Below are 15,036 nucleotides of genomic sequence, written 5' to 3' on the forward strand. Positions count from 1 at the left end.
AGGCTCTCCAAGCCCGGACCGCCCCAAAGCCAACCTCTCCCGCCCAGAAGCACCCCAACGCCAGGCTCTCCAAGCCCGGACCACCCCAAAGCCAACCTCTCCCACCCAGAAGCACCCCAACGCCAGGCTCTCCAAGCCCGGACCGCCCCCGAAACCAACCTCTCCCACCCAGAAGCACCCCAACGCCAGGCTCTCCAAGCCCGGACCGCCCCCGAAACCAACCTCTCCCACCCAGAAGCACCCCAACGCCAGGCTCTCCAAGCCCGGACCGCCCCAAAGCCAACCTCTCCCACCCAGAAGCACCCCAACGCCAGGCTCTCCAAGCCCGGACCGCCCCAAAGCCAACCTCTCCCACCCAGAAGCACCCCAACGCCAGGCTCTCCAAGCCCGGACCGCCCCAAAGCCAACCTCTCCCGCCCAGAAGCACCCCAACGCCAGGCTCTCCAAGCCCGGACCGCCCCAAAGCCAACCTCTCCCACCCAGAAGCACCCCAACGCCAGGCTCTCCAAGCCCGGACCGCCCCAAAGCCAACCTCTCCCACCCAGAAGCACCCCAACGCCAGGCTCTCCAAGCCCAGACCGCCCCCGAAACCAACCTCTCCCACCCAGAAGCACCCCAACGCCAGGCTCTCCAAGCCCGGACCACCCCAAAGCCAACCTCTCCCACCCAGAAGCACCCCAACGCCAGGCTCTCCAAGCCCGGACCGCCCCAAAGCCAACCTCTCCCGCCCAGAAGCACCCCAACGCCAGGCTCTCCAAGCCCGGACCGCCCCCGAAACCAACCTCTCCCACCCAGAAGCACCCCAACGCCAGGCTCTCCAAGCCCGGACCGCCCCAAAGCCAACCTCTCCCACCCAGAAGCACCCCAACGCCAGGCTCTCCAAGCCCGGACCGCCCCAAAGCCAACCTCTCCCACCCAGAAGCACCCCAACGCCAGGCTCTCCAAGCCCGGACCGCCCCAAAGCCAACCTCTCCCACCCAGAAGCACCCCAACGCCAGGCTCTCCAAGCCCGGACCGCCCCAAAGCCAACCTCTCCCACCCAGAAGCACCCCAACGCCAGGCTCTCCAAGCCCGGACCGCCCCAAAGCCAACCTCTCCCACCCAGAAGCACCCCAACGCCAGGCTCTCCAAGCCTGGACCGCCCCAAAGCCCACCTCTCCCGCCCAGAAGCACCCCAACGCCAGGCTCTCCAAGCCCGGACCGCCCCAAAGCCCACCTCTCCCACCCAGAAGCACCCCAACGCCAGGCTCTCCAAGCCCGGACCGCCCCAAAGCCAACCTCTCCCACCCAGAAGCACCCCAACGCCAGGCTCTCCAAGCCCGGACCGCCCCAAAGCCCACCTCTCCCGCCCAGAAGCACCCCAACGCCAGGCTCTCCAAGCCCGGACCGCCCCAAAGCCAACCTCTCCCACCCAGAAGCACCCCAACGCCAGGCTCTCCAAGCCTGGACCGCCCCAAAGCCCACCTCTCCCGCCCAGAAGCACCCCAACGCCAGGCTCTCCAAGCCCGGACCGCCCCAAAGCCAACCTCTCCCACCCAGAAGCACCCCAACGCCAGGCTCTCCAAGCCCGGACCGCCCCAAAGCCCACCTCTCCCGCCCAGAAGCACCCCAACGCCAGGCTCTCCAAGCCCGGACCGCCCCAAAGCCAACCTCTCCCACCCAGAAGCACCCCAACGCCAGGCTCTCCAACCATGAACCAGCCTCAATCTCCATATCGCAGATCCTCCCTCCGCTTGGGTGCCCTCCCCGGGCTGGGGGGCACCCCAGGGACCCCACTCCGGACTCACCCCCGGAATTGAGGTAGCGCTTGCCGGACCCCGCGGGAGGATAGGCCTCGGCCAGGCTCCACTCGGGCCAGCAGAAGGCCTCGGCTGAGAAGAGCACCCGGCGCCTCGACGCCCCGAACTTGGCCAGCAGCTCGCGGGGACCCCCCGCGAACACCACGTCGTAGCTGCGGGGACACCCCGAAACGGGCCCGGTCACCCCCACGGGTCCCCATCGGGCCCCAAGAGCACCCAAGGGTGCCCCAACCACCCCATGGACCACAGCAAGCCCCCCAAATCCTTACTAACCCCACAGCACCCAAGCGTCCTCCACCAACTCCCAGGGATCCTGTCACCTCGCCCTACAGGTGTCCTGTCCCTCTCATAGCACCCAAGGGTCCCCCAACTGCTTCATGGATACTCTACCCACTCCCTGGTCTCCTGTCCCCCCTCCCGAGAGCACCCAAGACTCCTTCACCAGCCCCCAGGACTCTCCACCCACTCCCAGTCCCTCTCATAGCACCCAAGGATCCCCCAACCACCCCCGGGACCCCTTCAGGTCCCCTGTCACCCCCCAAGAGCAGCCAAGGGTCCCCCCCAGGGTCCTGTGTCCCCACCACGTCCCTGGTTCCACCACATCCCTGCGTCCCCCCAGGTCCCCCCCGTGTCCCCGACACCCACCTGTCCACGAAAAGCACCACGAGGTCCTCACGGGTGGCCAGGGGGGCCATGGCGGCCTTGAGCCACCGCACCTTCTGTCCCCCACCAACAGTGTGGGCCACATCCCCCCCTCGCCACGCCTGGCCCAGGCCCAGGGTCTACGGGGACACGAGGTGGGGGGGGAACATGGAGACACGTCACCCCCGTGGCCACGTCTCTCCTGTGACCAGGCCACCCACAGCCCCAGGGTCTCCGAGGACATAGAGGAACGTGGGGGGACACAGGGGGACATGGCCACCCCACGCCACTTCCGTGACCAAGCCAGCCCCAGGGTCTGCAGGGACATGAGGGGACACGGCCATGTCACCCCCGTGGCCAGGCCACCCCCAGGGTCTCAGAGGAAACTAGGGGGACACGGGGGGGGGAAACAAGGGCACACGGGGGGACGTGGCCACCCCATGCCGAGGCCACGTCCCCCCCGTGGCCACCCCCAGGGTCTCCGAGGGCAGTGAGGGGACACGGGGGGGAAACAAGGGCACACGGGGGGACGTGGCCACCCCATGCCGAGGCCACGTCCCCCCCCGTGGCCACCCCCAGGGTCTCCGAGGGCAGTGAGGGGACACGGGGGGGAAACAAGGGCACACGGGGGGACGTGGCCACCCCATGCCGAGGCCACGTCCCCCCCGTGGCCACCCCTAGGGTCTCCGAGGGCAGTGAGGGGACACGGGGGGGACGTGGCCACCTCGTGCCATGGTCACAGTGCAGGAGGGTGACACCGGGTGGGAGGTGACACGAGGGGGGGGGTGACAGGGTGCCGCGACGTCCCCACCTGGACGGTGTAGTTGAAGTGCCGGGCCGAGCGCAGGAACCGCTCGTAGCCCTCGGTGGCCTCCGTGGCCACTGTCACCACCAGCAGCTTCTCTGGGGGGGGGGGAGGGAGAGAAACGGCGGGGAGGACGGTGAGTGCCCGGACGCCTGGGCCCCCACGGTGGGGGCAGACACCTGGGTCCCTATGGGGAGGGTATGGGGGTGCCCGGATGCCCGTCCCCTTCCGGTGACCCCTGCCCCCTCCTGCTGACCCCTGACCCCTCTAGCTGACCCCTGACCCCCCATCTCTTCCCCCCCAGGCACCCCCGCCCCCTCCCGGTGACCCCTGACCCCTCTCACTGACCCCTGACCCCTCCTAGTGATCCCTGACCCCCGATGACCCCCGCATCTCTCCCTCCCCAGGCACCTCTGCTCCCTCTTGGTGACCCCTGACCCCCCCCGATGACCCCTGACCCCTCCTGGTGACCCCAGACCCCCCTCAGTGGCCTCTGATGCCCTAAATCTCCCTTCCCAGGCACCCCTGCCCCCTCCTGCTGACCCCTGACCCCTCCTGCTGACCCCTGGCCCCTCCTGCTGACCCCTGGCCCCTCCTGTTGACCCCTGACCCCTCCTGCTGACCCCTGACCCCCCAAAACCTCCCTTCTGAGGCCCCCCCAGCCCCCTCCCGGTGACCCCTGACCCCCCCCGATGACCCCTGACCCCTCCTGGTGACCCCCAACCCCCCTCGGTGGCCTCTGACGCCCTAAATCTCCCTTCCCAGGCACCCCTGGCCCCTCCTGCTGACCCCTGACCCTTCTCATTGCCCCCTGACCCCTCCTGCTGACCCCTGACCCCCCCAAAACCTCCCTTCTGAGGCCCCCCTGGCCCCTCCTGCTGACCCTTGACCCCTCTCATTGACCCCTGACCCCTCCTGTTGACCCCTGACCCTTCTCATTGCCCCCTGACCCCTCCTGCTGACCCCTGACCCCCCCAAAACCTCCCTTCTGAGGCCCCCCCAGCCCCCTCCCGGTGACCCCTGACCCATCCCGGTGACCCTTGATCCCTCCCATTGACCCCTGACCCCCCGCTGACCCCCGACCCCCACCACCTCTCCCTCCCCAGGCCCCCCCACCCCCTCCCGGCGACCCCTGACCCCTCCCACTGACCTCTGACCCCCCAATGACCCCCGACCCCCACCACCTCTCCCTCCCCAGGCCCCCCCGCCCCCCCGGTGACCCCTGACCCCCCCGCTGACCCCTGACCCCCCCGATGACCCCCGACCCCCACCACCTCTCCTTCCCCAGGCCCCCCCCGCCCCCTCCCGGCGACCCCTGACCCCCCCCGCTGACCTCTGACCCCCCCGCTGACCCCCCCCCCCTCCCCGCAGCTCACCGGGGCTGAGCGGGGCGGGAGCCTCGGCGGCGGCCGGCGGCGGCAGAGCCGGGAGGAGCAGGAGCAGGAGCAGGAGGGCGGCCGGGGCCGGGGCCATGGCGGGGCCGCGAGCGGGACCGGAGCCGCCGCCGAGGCCGCCGCGGCTCCTGCCTGCCTGAGGCGCCGCCCGCCAGCCAATCCGCGCCCGCCGTCCCGCCCCTTCCGCCGGCGGCCGGCCAATCGGCGCCGGCGGGGCGGGGCTTCGCTCCCGCCGCTGCCACGTTGCCAGGCGCGAAGGGGCGGGGGCTGGAGGGAGGAGGGGGGCGTGGCGAGAGGAAGGGGCGGGGCTTCGGGGGCGGGAGGCCCAAATGGCGGAAGTGGCGGCGAGATGGCGGCGTCGGGTGAGGGCGGAAGTGGCGTCGGGTGAGGGCGGAAGTGGCGTCAGGTGAGGACGGAAGTGGCGTCAGGTGAGGGCGGAAGCGGCGTCGGGTGAGGGCGGAAGTGGCGTCGGGTGAGGGCGGAAGCGGCCTCGGGTGAGGGCGGAAGCGGCGTCGGGTGAGGGCGGAAGTGGCCTCGGGTGAGGGCGGAAGCGGCCTCGGGTGAGGGCGGAAGCGGCCTCGGGTGAGGGCGGAAGTGGCCTCGGGTGAGGGCGGAAGTGGCGTCGCCCGCTCGGGGGCGGGGCCTGAGCGCGGCGGGGCAACATGGTGGAGAAGAAAGTGTCAGGTAGCGGCGGCGGCTCCGGGCCTGGTCCCGGGGGGGGGGAGGGGGGGTCCGATTTGGGGAGGGGGGGGCTGGTGGGGGGGGGCTGGTTTGGAGGGTGCCGGTTTGGGGGGAGGAGTCTATTTTGGGGGGAGAAGTCTATTTTGGGGGGGGGGCTCGGGTTTTGGGGCGCCGGTTTGGGGGGTCCCGGTTTTGGGGGGGTCCCAATTTTGCGATCCCAATTTTTGGGGGGTCCCAGTTTGGGGGGGGGACCCAGGTTGGGGGGGGTCCCAATTTTGGGTTCCCAGGTTGGGGGAGTCCCCGTTTGGGGGGGTCCCAGTTTGGGGAGGTCCCAATTTTGGGGGTACCAGTTTGGGGGGTCCCAATTTTGGATTCCCAGTTTGGGGGGGTCCCAGTTTGGGGGGTCCCAATTTTGGATTCCCAGGTTGGGGGGGTTCCCAGGTTGGGGGGGTTCCCAGGTTGGGGGGGGGATCCCAGTTTGGGGAGGTCCCAATTTTGGGGGTACCAGTTTGGGGGGTCCCAATTTTGGGTTCCCAGTTTGGGGGGGTTCCCAGGTTGGGGGGGTTCCCAGGTTGGGGGGGGGTCCCAGTTTGGGGAGGTCCCAATTTTGGGGGTACCAGTTTGGAGGGTCCCAATTTTGGGTTCCCAGGTTGGGGGGGTTCCCAGGTTGGGGGGGTTCCAGTTTGGGGAGGTCCCAATTTTGGGGGTCCCAGGTTGGGGGGGGTCCCAGGTTGGGGAGGTCCCAATTTTGGGGGTCCCAGGTTGGGGGGGGTCCCAGGTTGGGGGGGGGTCCCAGGTTGGGGAGGTCCCAATTTTGGGTTCCCAGTTTGGGGGGGTCCCAGTTTGGGGAGGTCCCAATTTTGGGTTCCCAGGTTGGGGGGGGGTCCCAGGTTGGGGGGGGTCCTATGTTGGAGAGGTCCCAATTTTGGGTTCCCAGGTTGGGGGGGGTCCCAGGTTGGGGAGGTCCCAATTTTGGGGGTCCCAGTTTGGAGGGGGGGGTCTCACTTCGAGGGGTCCCAGTTTTTGGGGGTGCCGATTTGGGGGTCCTGGCCCGGGGTGGGGGGAAATCCCCGGTTTTTGGAGTCCCGGCTGTTGCATCCCAATTTTGGGTGGGGGGAGGTCCCGATTTGGGGATCGCAGTTCTTGGGGTGCAGGTTTGGGGGGCGGGGGGGGGTCTCACTTTTGGGGTGCCCGGTTTGAGGAGCCGGGTGCAGCGATCCCGAGGCTGCCGCATTTGGGGGTGCTGCATTGAGGATGCTGCTTTGCGGGGGGGGGGTGCTGCAGGTTTGGGGAAGGGGGGGCAGATTTGGGGGGGGGGCATCTCAATTCGGAGGCCCTGCTTTGGAGGGGGGAGGATCCCCCATTTTTGGGGGGTCCCCCCATTTTTGGGCGTCCCCATTCTAGAGGTGCCCTTCAGCCAGGTGACGCCTCGACCGCTCCGGGTGCCGATTTCGGGGCGCCCCTTTCGCAGAACGGCTTTTAGGGTGCAATTTTGGGGTGCCCGTTTTTTGGGGGGCTCATTTTTTTTTTTGGGGGGGGGGTGCTCTCCTGCCCAGGCCGATGCCCGGAAGCGGCGCAGCGCCGGGTGCTCGACCGGGCGACCCGGCAGCGACGCCTCAACCGCCAACTCGAAGCCCTGGAGAACGATAATTTCGGCGACGACCCCCAGGCCGGGCTGCCCCGACCCGGCAAGCGGCTGCCCCACTTCGCCGACACCGCCGAGACAGGTCCCGGACGCCTGGGCCCCTTTTTGGGGGTGGGGGGGGGGTTGGGAGGTGGAGCCCCCCCTGGTGACAGGAAGGGGGTCTCCAGGGAGGGGAGAGTTTGAGGGTGGGGGGGATCCCCGGACACCTGGGTCCCCAAGGTTGGGGTGGGGGGGATTAGGGGATCCCTGGGCGCCTGGGCCCCTTTTTGGGGGGGGGGGGTCCCGGATGCCTGGGCCCCTTTGGGGTGGGAGGTGGAGCCGCCGCTGGTGGGGGGAAAGGGGGTCTCCAGGGAGGGGAGAGTTTGAGGGTGGGGGGGATCCCCGGACACCTGGGTCCCCAAGGTTGGGGTGGGGGGGATTAGGGGATCCCTGGACACCTGGGCCCCTTTTTGGGGGGGGGTCCCGGACGCCTGGGCCCCTTTGGGGTGGGAGGTGGAGCCGCCCCTGGTGGGGGGAAAGGGGGTCTCCAGGGAGGGGAGAGTTTGAGGGTGGGGGGATCCCCGGACACCTGGGTCCCCAAGGTTGGGGTGGGGGTGGATAGGGGATCCCTGGACGCCTGGGCACCTTTTTGGGGGGGGGTCCCGGATGCCTGGGCCCCTTTGGGGGGGGAATGGGTGGGAAGGGGGGGTTTAGGGACCCCTGGACGCCTGGGTCCCCAAAGGGGGGGGGGCACCCAGATTCCTGGATCCCCGGGGTGTCCCCGGATACCTGGGTCCCTGCTGGGGAGGTGCAGGATGGGGGTCCCCGGATGCCTGGGCCCCTTTTGGGGGTTGGGTGGGGGTCCTCAGACACCCGGGTCCCTGATAGAGGCGGGATGGGGGCCCCCAAATGCCTGGCTCCCCGAGGTGTGTGGGGGGGGGGAGCTCCCGGATTCCTGGGTCCCTGGCGGGGGGAGCGGGGTTGGGGGGGGGGAGCGTTGGCCCCCGGACGCCTGGGCCCTATCGGGGTGTCTCGGGCCGGCGCCAGGGAAGAAGAAGAAGAAGACGCGGGGCGACCACTTCAAAGTGCGCTTCCGCAAGAACTTCCAGGCGCTGCTGGAGGAGCAGGTGGGTAGGGGGGCGTTTTGGGGAGGGGGGGGCGGTTGAGGGGGTCATCGGGGTCCCCATGGGGCAGTTGGGGAGGACTTTGGGGTCTGAGGGGGTCTTTGGAGAGGCACTGGGGTACCTGCGGAGCTGTTAGGGGTGCATTGGGGTCCCCATGGGGCAGTTGGGGGGGGACTTTGGGGTCTAGGGGGACATTGGGGGGAGACTGGGGTGAGGGAGGCGGTTGGGGGGACGTTGGGGTCCCCATGGGGCAGTTGAGGGGGACTTTGGGGTCTAGGGGGACATTGGGGGGAGACTGGGGTGAGGGAGGGGGTTGGGGGGACATTAGGATCACCATGGGGCAGTTTTGGGGGGACTTTGGGGTCTAGGGGGACATTGGGGGGAGACTGGGGTGAGGGAGGCGGTTGGGGGGATGTTGGGGTCCCCATGGGGCAGTTGAGGGGGACTTTGGGGGTCTAGGGGGACATTGGGGGGAGACTGGGGTGAGGGAGGGGGTTGGGGGGACATTGGGGTCCCCATGGGGCAGTTGAGGGGGACTTTGGGGGACTAGGGGGACATTGGGGGGAGACTGGGGTGAGGGAGGCAGTTGGGGGGACATTAGGATCCCCATGGGGCAGTTTTGGGGGGACTTTGGGGGTCTAGGGGGACATTGGGGGACACTGGGGTGAGGGAGGTTGTTGGGGGAACATTGGGGTCCCTATGGGGCAGTTCAAGGGGAAATGGGGAGATGGAAGGGATATTTGGGGCAGACGTTGGGATCTGGGGGATAGTTGGGGGGACACTGAGGTCTTGGGGCAGTTTTGGGCATCCTGGGGTGATTTTTGGGTGTCCCAGGTTGGTTTTGGGGTCTCCAGGGTGGTTTTGGGGCATCTTGGGGAAGCGTTGGTGGCTCTCAGGGCAGTTTTTGGCCATCCCGGGGCAGTTTTTGGGTGCTCCCGGGGCAGTTTTGGAGGGTTCTGGGGCAGTTTTTGGGCACCCCAGGTGGTTTTGGGCAGCTTGGGGCAGTTTTGGGGGCTTTGGGGTGGTTTTGGGGGCTCTGAGGGCAATTTTTGGGTGTCCCGGGGTGGTTTTGGAGTGTTTCAGGGTGGTTTGGGGGGGCCCTGGGGCAGTTTTTAGGGGGCTCTGAGGCAGTTTTGAGCAGCCCAGGGCAGTTTTGAGGTCTCTAGGGTGGTTTTGGGGTGCTCCCGGGGCAGTTTTTGGGCATCCTGGGGCCGTTTTGGGGTGTCTCAGGGTGGTTTTTGGGTGCTCCCAGGACAGTTTAGGGGGTGCTCAAGTGGTTTTGGGTGCTCCCAGGGTGGTTTTGAGGTCTTTGGGGCAGTTTTGGGTGCTCGCAGGGTAGTTTTGGGTGCTCCTGGGGTGGTTTTGAGGTCTGCAGGGTGGTTTTGGGTGCTCCTGGGGTGGTTTTGAGGTCTCCAGGGTGATTTTGGGTGCTCCCAGGATGGTTCTGGGTGCTCCTGGGGTGGTTTTGAGGTTTCCGGGGTGGTTTTGGGTGCTCCCAGGATGGTTCTGGGTGCTCCTGGGGTGGTTTTGAGGTTTCCGGGGTGATTTTGGGTGCTCCCAGGATGGTTCTGGGTGCTCCTGGGGTGGTTTTGAGGTCTCCGGGGTGATTTTGGGTGCTCCCAGGATGGTTCTGGGTGCTCCTGGGGTGGTTTTGAGGTCTCCAGGGTGATTTTGGGTGCTCCCAGGATGGTTCTGGGTGCTCCTGGGGTGGTTTTGAGGTCTCCGGGGTGATTTTGGGTGCTCCCAGGATGGTTTTGGGTGCTCCTGGGGTGGTTTTGAGGTCTCCGGGGTGGTTTTGGGTGCTCCCAGGATGGTTCTGGGTGCTCCTGGGGTGGTTCTGGCTGCTCCAAGGCTGTTTTTGGGTGCTGCCGGGGCGGTTTCGGGGTGGCTCCGGGGCTGAACGGCGCCGGCCCCCGGCAGAACCTGAACGCGGCCGAGGGTCCCAACTACGTGTCGGCCTGCGCCGGCCCCTCGCGCCTGCCCCAGCGCCACTTCTGCGCCGTCTGCGGCTTCCCCTCCGCCTACACCTGCGTCTGCTGCGGCGCCCGCTACTGCTCCAGCCGCTGCCTCGGCACCCACCAGGACACCCGGTAGGTGGGGACGCCGGGGACGCGGGGCTGGGCACCCACTGGGACATGGGGGACACTGGGGACACGGGGCTGATCACCCACCAGGACACCCGGTAGGCAGGGATGTGGGGCTGGGCACCCACCGGGACACGGGGACACTGGGGACACGGGGCTGGGCACCCACCAGGACACCTGGTAGGCAGGGACGTGGGGCTGGGTACCCACTGGGACACGGGGACACTGGGGACACGGGGCTGGGCACCCACCAGGACACCTGGTAGGCAGGGACGTGGGGCTGGGCACCCACCGGGATACGGGGGACACTGGGGACGTGGGGCTGGGCACCCACCGGGGCATGGGGGACACCAGGGGACACGGGGCTGGGCACCCACTGAGATACCAGGACACCCGGTAGGTGTGGACGTGGGGCTGGGCACCCACCGGGACACGGGGGACGCCGGGGACACGGGGCTGGGCACCCACTGAGATACGGGAGACGCCGGGAACATGGGACTGGGCACCCATCGGGACACAGGGGACGCTGGGGGCACAGGGCTGGGCACCCACCGGGACACGGGGGACACCAGGGGACGTGGGGCTGGGCACCCACCGGGACACCAGGGGACGTGTGGCTGGGCACTCACCGGGACACGAGGGACGCTGGGGACACGGGGCTGGGCACCCACCGGGACACCCGGTACGCGGGGACACCAGGGGACGTGGGGCTGGGCACCCACTGGGACACGGGGGACACTGGAGATATGGGGGGACATGGGGCTGGGCGCCCACCAGTGTACCTTGTATGAGAGGGGACACAGGGGACATGGGGACACCACAGGACACGAGGCTGGGTGCCCACCAGGCCACCCGGTACGTGAGGGGACATGGGGACACCAGAGGGACACAGGGCTGCACCAGGCCACCCAGTACCAGGACGTGCAGGGACACGGGGGGACGTGAGGACACAGAGGGGACAGGGGACACCCAGTAGGGCCACGTGGGGACAGGGCCACGGGGAAGGGACACGTGGAATGGAGGAGGGTCACCACCCCTGGGGACACGGGGACGCGTGGGGTGGGGACGTGGGGACACGGGGCCAGGGTGGGGGGTGGCAGCGACGTGGCCTCGGCGACTCGTCCTCAGCCCCGTCCCCTCCTGTCCCCGCAGGTGCCTCAAGTGGACGGTGTGACGGGGACGCCGCTGCCACCGCCTACGGGGCCGGGTCCCCCCTTTGTGTCCCCACGCGTGTCCCCACGTGTCTTCATCACGAGTGTCACCGTGTCCCCACGCGCATCCCTGTGAGTGTCATTACATCCCCACGCGTGTCCCCATGAATGTCCCATATGTCCTTCTATGTCCCTTCCATGTCCCCGTGGGTGTCACCACGTGTTCTGCCATGTCCCTACGCGTGTTCCTCCTATGTGTCCTCGTAGGTGTCACCAAACGTGTCTCCCCATGTGTCGCCACGAGTGTCTCCTCCATGGGTGACGCCACGTCCCCACACGTGTCCCCATGAATGTCCCCCGTGTGCTCCCATGTGCCCATGGGTGTGACCACGTCCCCCCAGATGTCCCCATGAGTGTCACCCCCATGAGTGCCCCTGAGCGTCACCACGTGTGTTCTCTCACGTCCCTCCGTGTCCCCCCATGTCCCCATGGGCGTCTCCCCCATGGGTGACACCACGTGTGTCCCCACTCGTGTCCCCTCCGTATCCCCCCCCCAGCGACTCCTGCCCCCACGTGGCACCGCCAGAGCTGTTTATTAAAGGTCCCGCCCCCTGCTGGGGTCCGGCTCCCCATTGGCTGTGGGTAGGGGGCGAGGGAGGGCTCCTATTGGTCAGTGTGTGTGGGGGGGTGGAGCCTCCACCTGGTGCCCAGGGTGGGGAGATAGGATGGGACCCATGGCTGTGGGGCAGGGTGGTTGTGGTCCCATCCGTGGGACAGGGCTGCCTGTGGGTCTGGCCATGGGGCAGGGCTGGCCGTGGGCCCGGCCATGGGGCAGGTCTCGCTGTGGGGCAGGGTTGGCCGTGGGGCAGGGTTGGCCGTGGGGCAGTCCATGGGTTGGTCCATCCGGCCGTGGGTCGGTCTGTGGGTCAGGTCTCGCCGTGGGTCAGGGCTCACCATAGGTCAGGGCTGGCCAGCCATAGGGCAGTCTGTGGGTTGGTCCGTGGGTCAGGGCTGGTCGTGGGGCAGATCTCGCTGTGGGTCAGGGCTGGCTGTGGCTCAGATCTCGCTATGGGTCAGGTCTCTCTGTGGGTTAGGTCTTGCCGTGGGTCAGGGCTGGCCTTGGGTCAGGTGTCTTTGTGGTTCAGGTCTCGCCATGGCACAGGTCTCTCTGTGGGTCAGGTCTTGCCATGGGTCAGGTCTCACTATGGGTCAGGGCTGGCCTTGGGTCAGGGCTGGCTGTGGGTGAGGTCTCTCTGTGGGTCAGGGCTGTCCATGGGTCAGGTCTTGCGATGGGTCAGGTCTCTCTGTGGGTCAGGGCTGGCCGTGGGTGAGGTCTCGCCATGGGTCAGGTCTCTCTGTGGGTCGGGGCTGGTGGTGGGTCAGGTCTCTCTGTGGCTCATGTCTTGCCGTGGGTCAGGTCTCTCTGTAGCTCAGGTCTTTCTGTGGGTCAGGGCTGGTGGTGGGTCAGGTCTCTCTGTGGGTCAGGGCTGTCCGTGGGTCAGGTCTCGCCGTGGGTCAGGTCTTTCTGTGGGTCAGGGCTGGTGGTGGGTCAGGTCTCTCTGTGGGTCAGGTCTCGCCGTGGGTCAGGTCTCTCTGTGGGTCAGGGCTGGCCGTGGGTCAGGTCTCGCCATGGGTCAGGTCTCTCTGTGGGTCGGGGTTGGTGGTGGGTCAGGTCTCTCTGTGGCTCACGTCTTGCCGTGGGTCAGGTCTCGCCGTGGGTCAGGTCTCTCTGTGGGTCAGGGCTGTCCGTGGGTGAGGTCTCGCCGTGGGTCAGGTCTTTCTGTGGGTCAGGTCTCGCCGTGGGTCAGGTCTCTCTGTGGGTCAGGGCTGTCCGTGGGTGAGGTCTCGCCGTGGGTCAGGTCTTTCTGTGGGTCAGGGCTGGTGGTGGGTCAGGTCTCTCTGTGGGTCAGAGCTGACTGTGGGTCAGGTCTTGCCATGGGTCAGGGCTGGTGGTGGGTCAGGTCTTGCCATGGCACAGAGCTGGCTGTGGAGCAGCTCTGGCCGTGGGTCAGGTCTCTCTGTGGGTCAGGTCTCTCTATGGGTCAGGGCTGGCCGTGGGTCAGGTCTCGCCGTGGGTCAGGTCTCTCTGTGGGTCAGGGCTGACCGTGGGTCAGGTCTCGCCGTGGGGGAAGCGCAGGCACCACTCGCAGGCGTTCTGGAAGAGGCGCAACCAGGGCCCGGGGGGTCCCCGCGCTCCCCCCGCTCCCGTGGGTCCCGCCGGTGTGGGGCCACGCCGGGGCCACTCGGGGGGCCACCAGGGCCACTGCCAGGCGCGCACGGCCCGCTCGGGGTGCGGCATGAGGGCCAGGTGACGGCCGCAGGGCGAGCAGAGCCCCGCCACCGCCCCCGGCGCCCCGTTGGGGTTCAGGGGGTACTCGACCGTGGGGTGCCCCTCGTCATCCACGTAGCGCAGGGCCACCAGCCCCCCGGCCAGCGCCGCCGCCAACCCCGCGGCGTCCCGGAACTGGAACCGGCCTGCGGGGATGAGGGGACGGGGTGGGGGGAAGGTGTCAGACCCAGGTGGCCCCCAAATCCCACCTCAGCACCTCACAATTCCACCTCACAACCCCAACGGGACCCAGGTGGCCCCCAAATCCCACCTCAGAACCTCACAATTCCACCTCGGAAACCCAACGGGACCCAGGTGGCCCCCAAATCCCACCTCAGCACCTCACAATTCCACCTCGGAACCCCAACGGGACCCAGGTGGCCCCCAAATCCCACCTCAGCACCTCACAATTCCACCTCGGAACCCCAACGGGACCCAGGTGGCCCCCAAATCCCACCTCAGAACCTCACAATTCCACCTCGGAACCCCAACGGGACCCAGGTGGCCCCCAAATCCCACCTGAGCATCTCACAATGCCACCTCGGAACCCCAACGGGACCCAGGTGGCCCCCAAATCCCACCTCAGAACCTCACAATTCCACCTCACAACCCCAACATGACCCAGGTGGCCCCCAAATCCCACCTCAGAACCTCACAATTCCACCTCGGAAACCCAACGGGACCCAGGTGGCCCCCAAATCCCACCTCAGAACCTCACAATTCCACCTCGGAACCCCAACGGGACCCAGGTGGCCCCCAAATCCCACCTCAGCACCTCACAATGCCACCTCACAACCCCAACGGGACCCAGGTGGCCCCCAAATCCCACCTCAGAACCTCACAATTCCACCTCGGAACCCCAACGGGACCCAGGTGGCCCCCAAATCCCACCTCAGAACCTCACAATTCCACCTCGGAACCCCAACGGGACCCAGGTGGCCCCCAAATCCCACCTCAGAACCTCACAATTCCACCTCGGAAACCCAACGGGACCCAGGTGGCCCCCAAATCCCACCTCGGCACCTCACAATTCCACCTCGGAACCCCAACGGGACCCAGGTGGCCCCCAAATCCCACCTCAGAACCTCACAATGCCACCTCGGAACCCCAACGGGACCCAGGTGGCCCCCAAATCCCACCTCAGAACCTCACAATGCCACCTCGGAACCCCAACGGGACCCAGGTGGCCCCCAAATCCCACCTCAGAACCTCACAATTCCACCTCGGAACCCCAACGTGACCCAGGTGGCCCCCAAATCCCACCTCAGAACCTCACAATGCCACCTCACAACCCCAACCTGACCCAGGTGGCCCCCAAATCCCACCTCGGCACCTCAAAATTCCACCTCGGCACCCCAAAATGCACCAAATGCTCCCAGTCTGGTGCCCACTGCTCATGTAGG

General features: G+C 67.6%; 2 protein-coding genes and 1 pseudogene across 4 annotated transcripts in view; 1 reads left to right on the plus strand and 2 right to left on the minus strand.

Annotated features, from left to right (window-relative positions):
- LOC138063901 (multifunctional procollagen lysine hydroxylase and glycosyltransferase LH3-like) overlaps positions 1 to 4,761 on the minus strand; it is a 30,002-nt pseudogene extending 25,241 nt beyond the window's left edge.
- Positions 4,762 to 5,224: 463 nt separating this feature from the next.
- ZNHIT1 (zinc finger HIT-type containing 1) lies at positions 5,225 to 11,921 on the plus strand. Its single transcript, XM_068924055.1, has 5 exons — positions 5,225 to 5,324; positions 6,878 to 7,048; positions 7,993 to 8,072; positions 9,990 to 10,159; positions 11,306 to 11,921. Exons 1-5 carry the CDS (start codon positions 5,303 to 5,305, stop codon positions 11,325 to 11,327), a joined length of 465 nt encoding a protein of 154 aa, XP_068780156.1. The 5' UTR covers positions 5,225 to 5,302; the 3' UTR covers positions 11,328 to 11,921.
- Positions 11,922 to 12,187: 266 nt separating this feature from the next.
- Positions 12,188 to 15,036, minus strand: part of PFAS (phosphoribosylformylglycinamidine synthase) — a 44,208-nt gene continuing 41,359 nt past the window's right edge. For all 3 annotated transcript variants that reach the window (XM_068924053.1, XM_068924054.1, XM_068924052.1), the window contains exon 29: positions 12,188 to 13,779. In XM_068924053.1, coding sequence (XP_068780154.1) covers positions 13,415 to 13,779 — 365 coding nt within the window. In that variant the 3' untranslated portion in view covers positions 12,188 to 13,414. The remainder of the gene's footprint in view (positions 13,780 to 15,036) is intronic.

The sequence above is a fragment of the Struthio camelus genome, chromosome 37 (genome assembly GCF_040807025.1).
Source record: "Struthio camelus isolate bStrCam1 chromosome 37, bStrCam1.hap1, whole genome shotgun sequence".
NCBI lineage: Eukaryota > Metazoa > Chordata > Aves > Struthioniformes > Struthionidae > Struthio > Struthio camelus.

Bases quoted from the DNA above. Each gene is read 5' to 3' on its own strand.
- ZNHIT1 (XM_068924055.1), top strand. From the start codon at position 5,303: ATGGTGGAGAAGAAAGTGTCAG. The intron at 5,325-6,877 runs GTAGCGGCGGCG...TCTCCTGCCCAG, and splicing joins GGTGGAGAAGAAAGTGTCAG to GCCGATGCCCGGAAGCGGCG. The intron at 10,160-11,305 runs GTAGGTGGGGAC...CTGTCCCCGCAG, and splicing joins GGCACCCACCAGGACACCCG to GTGCCTCAAGTGGACGGTGT.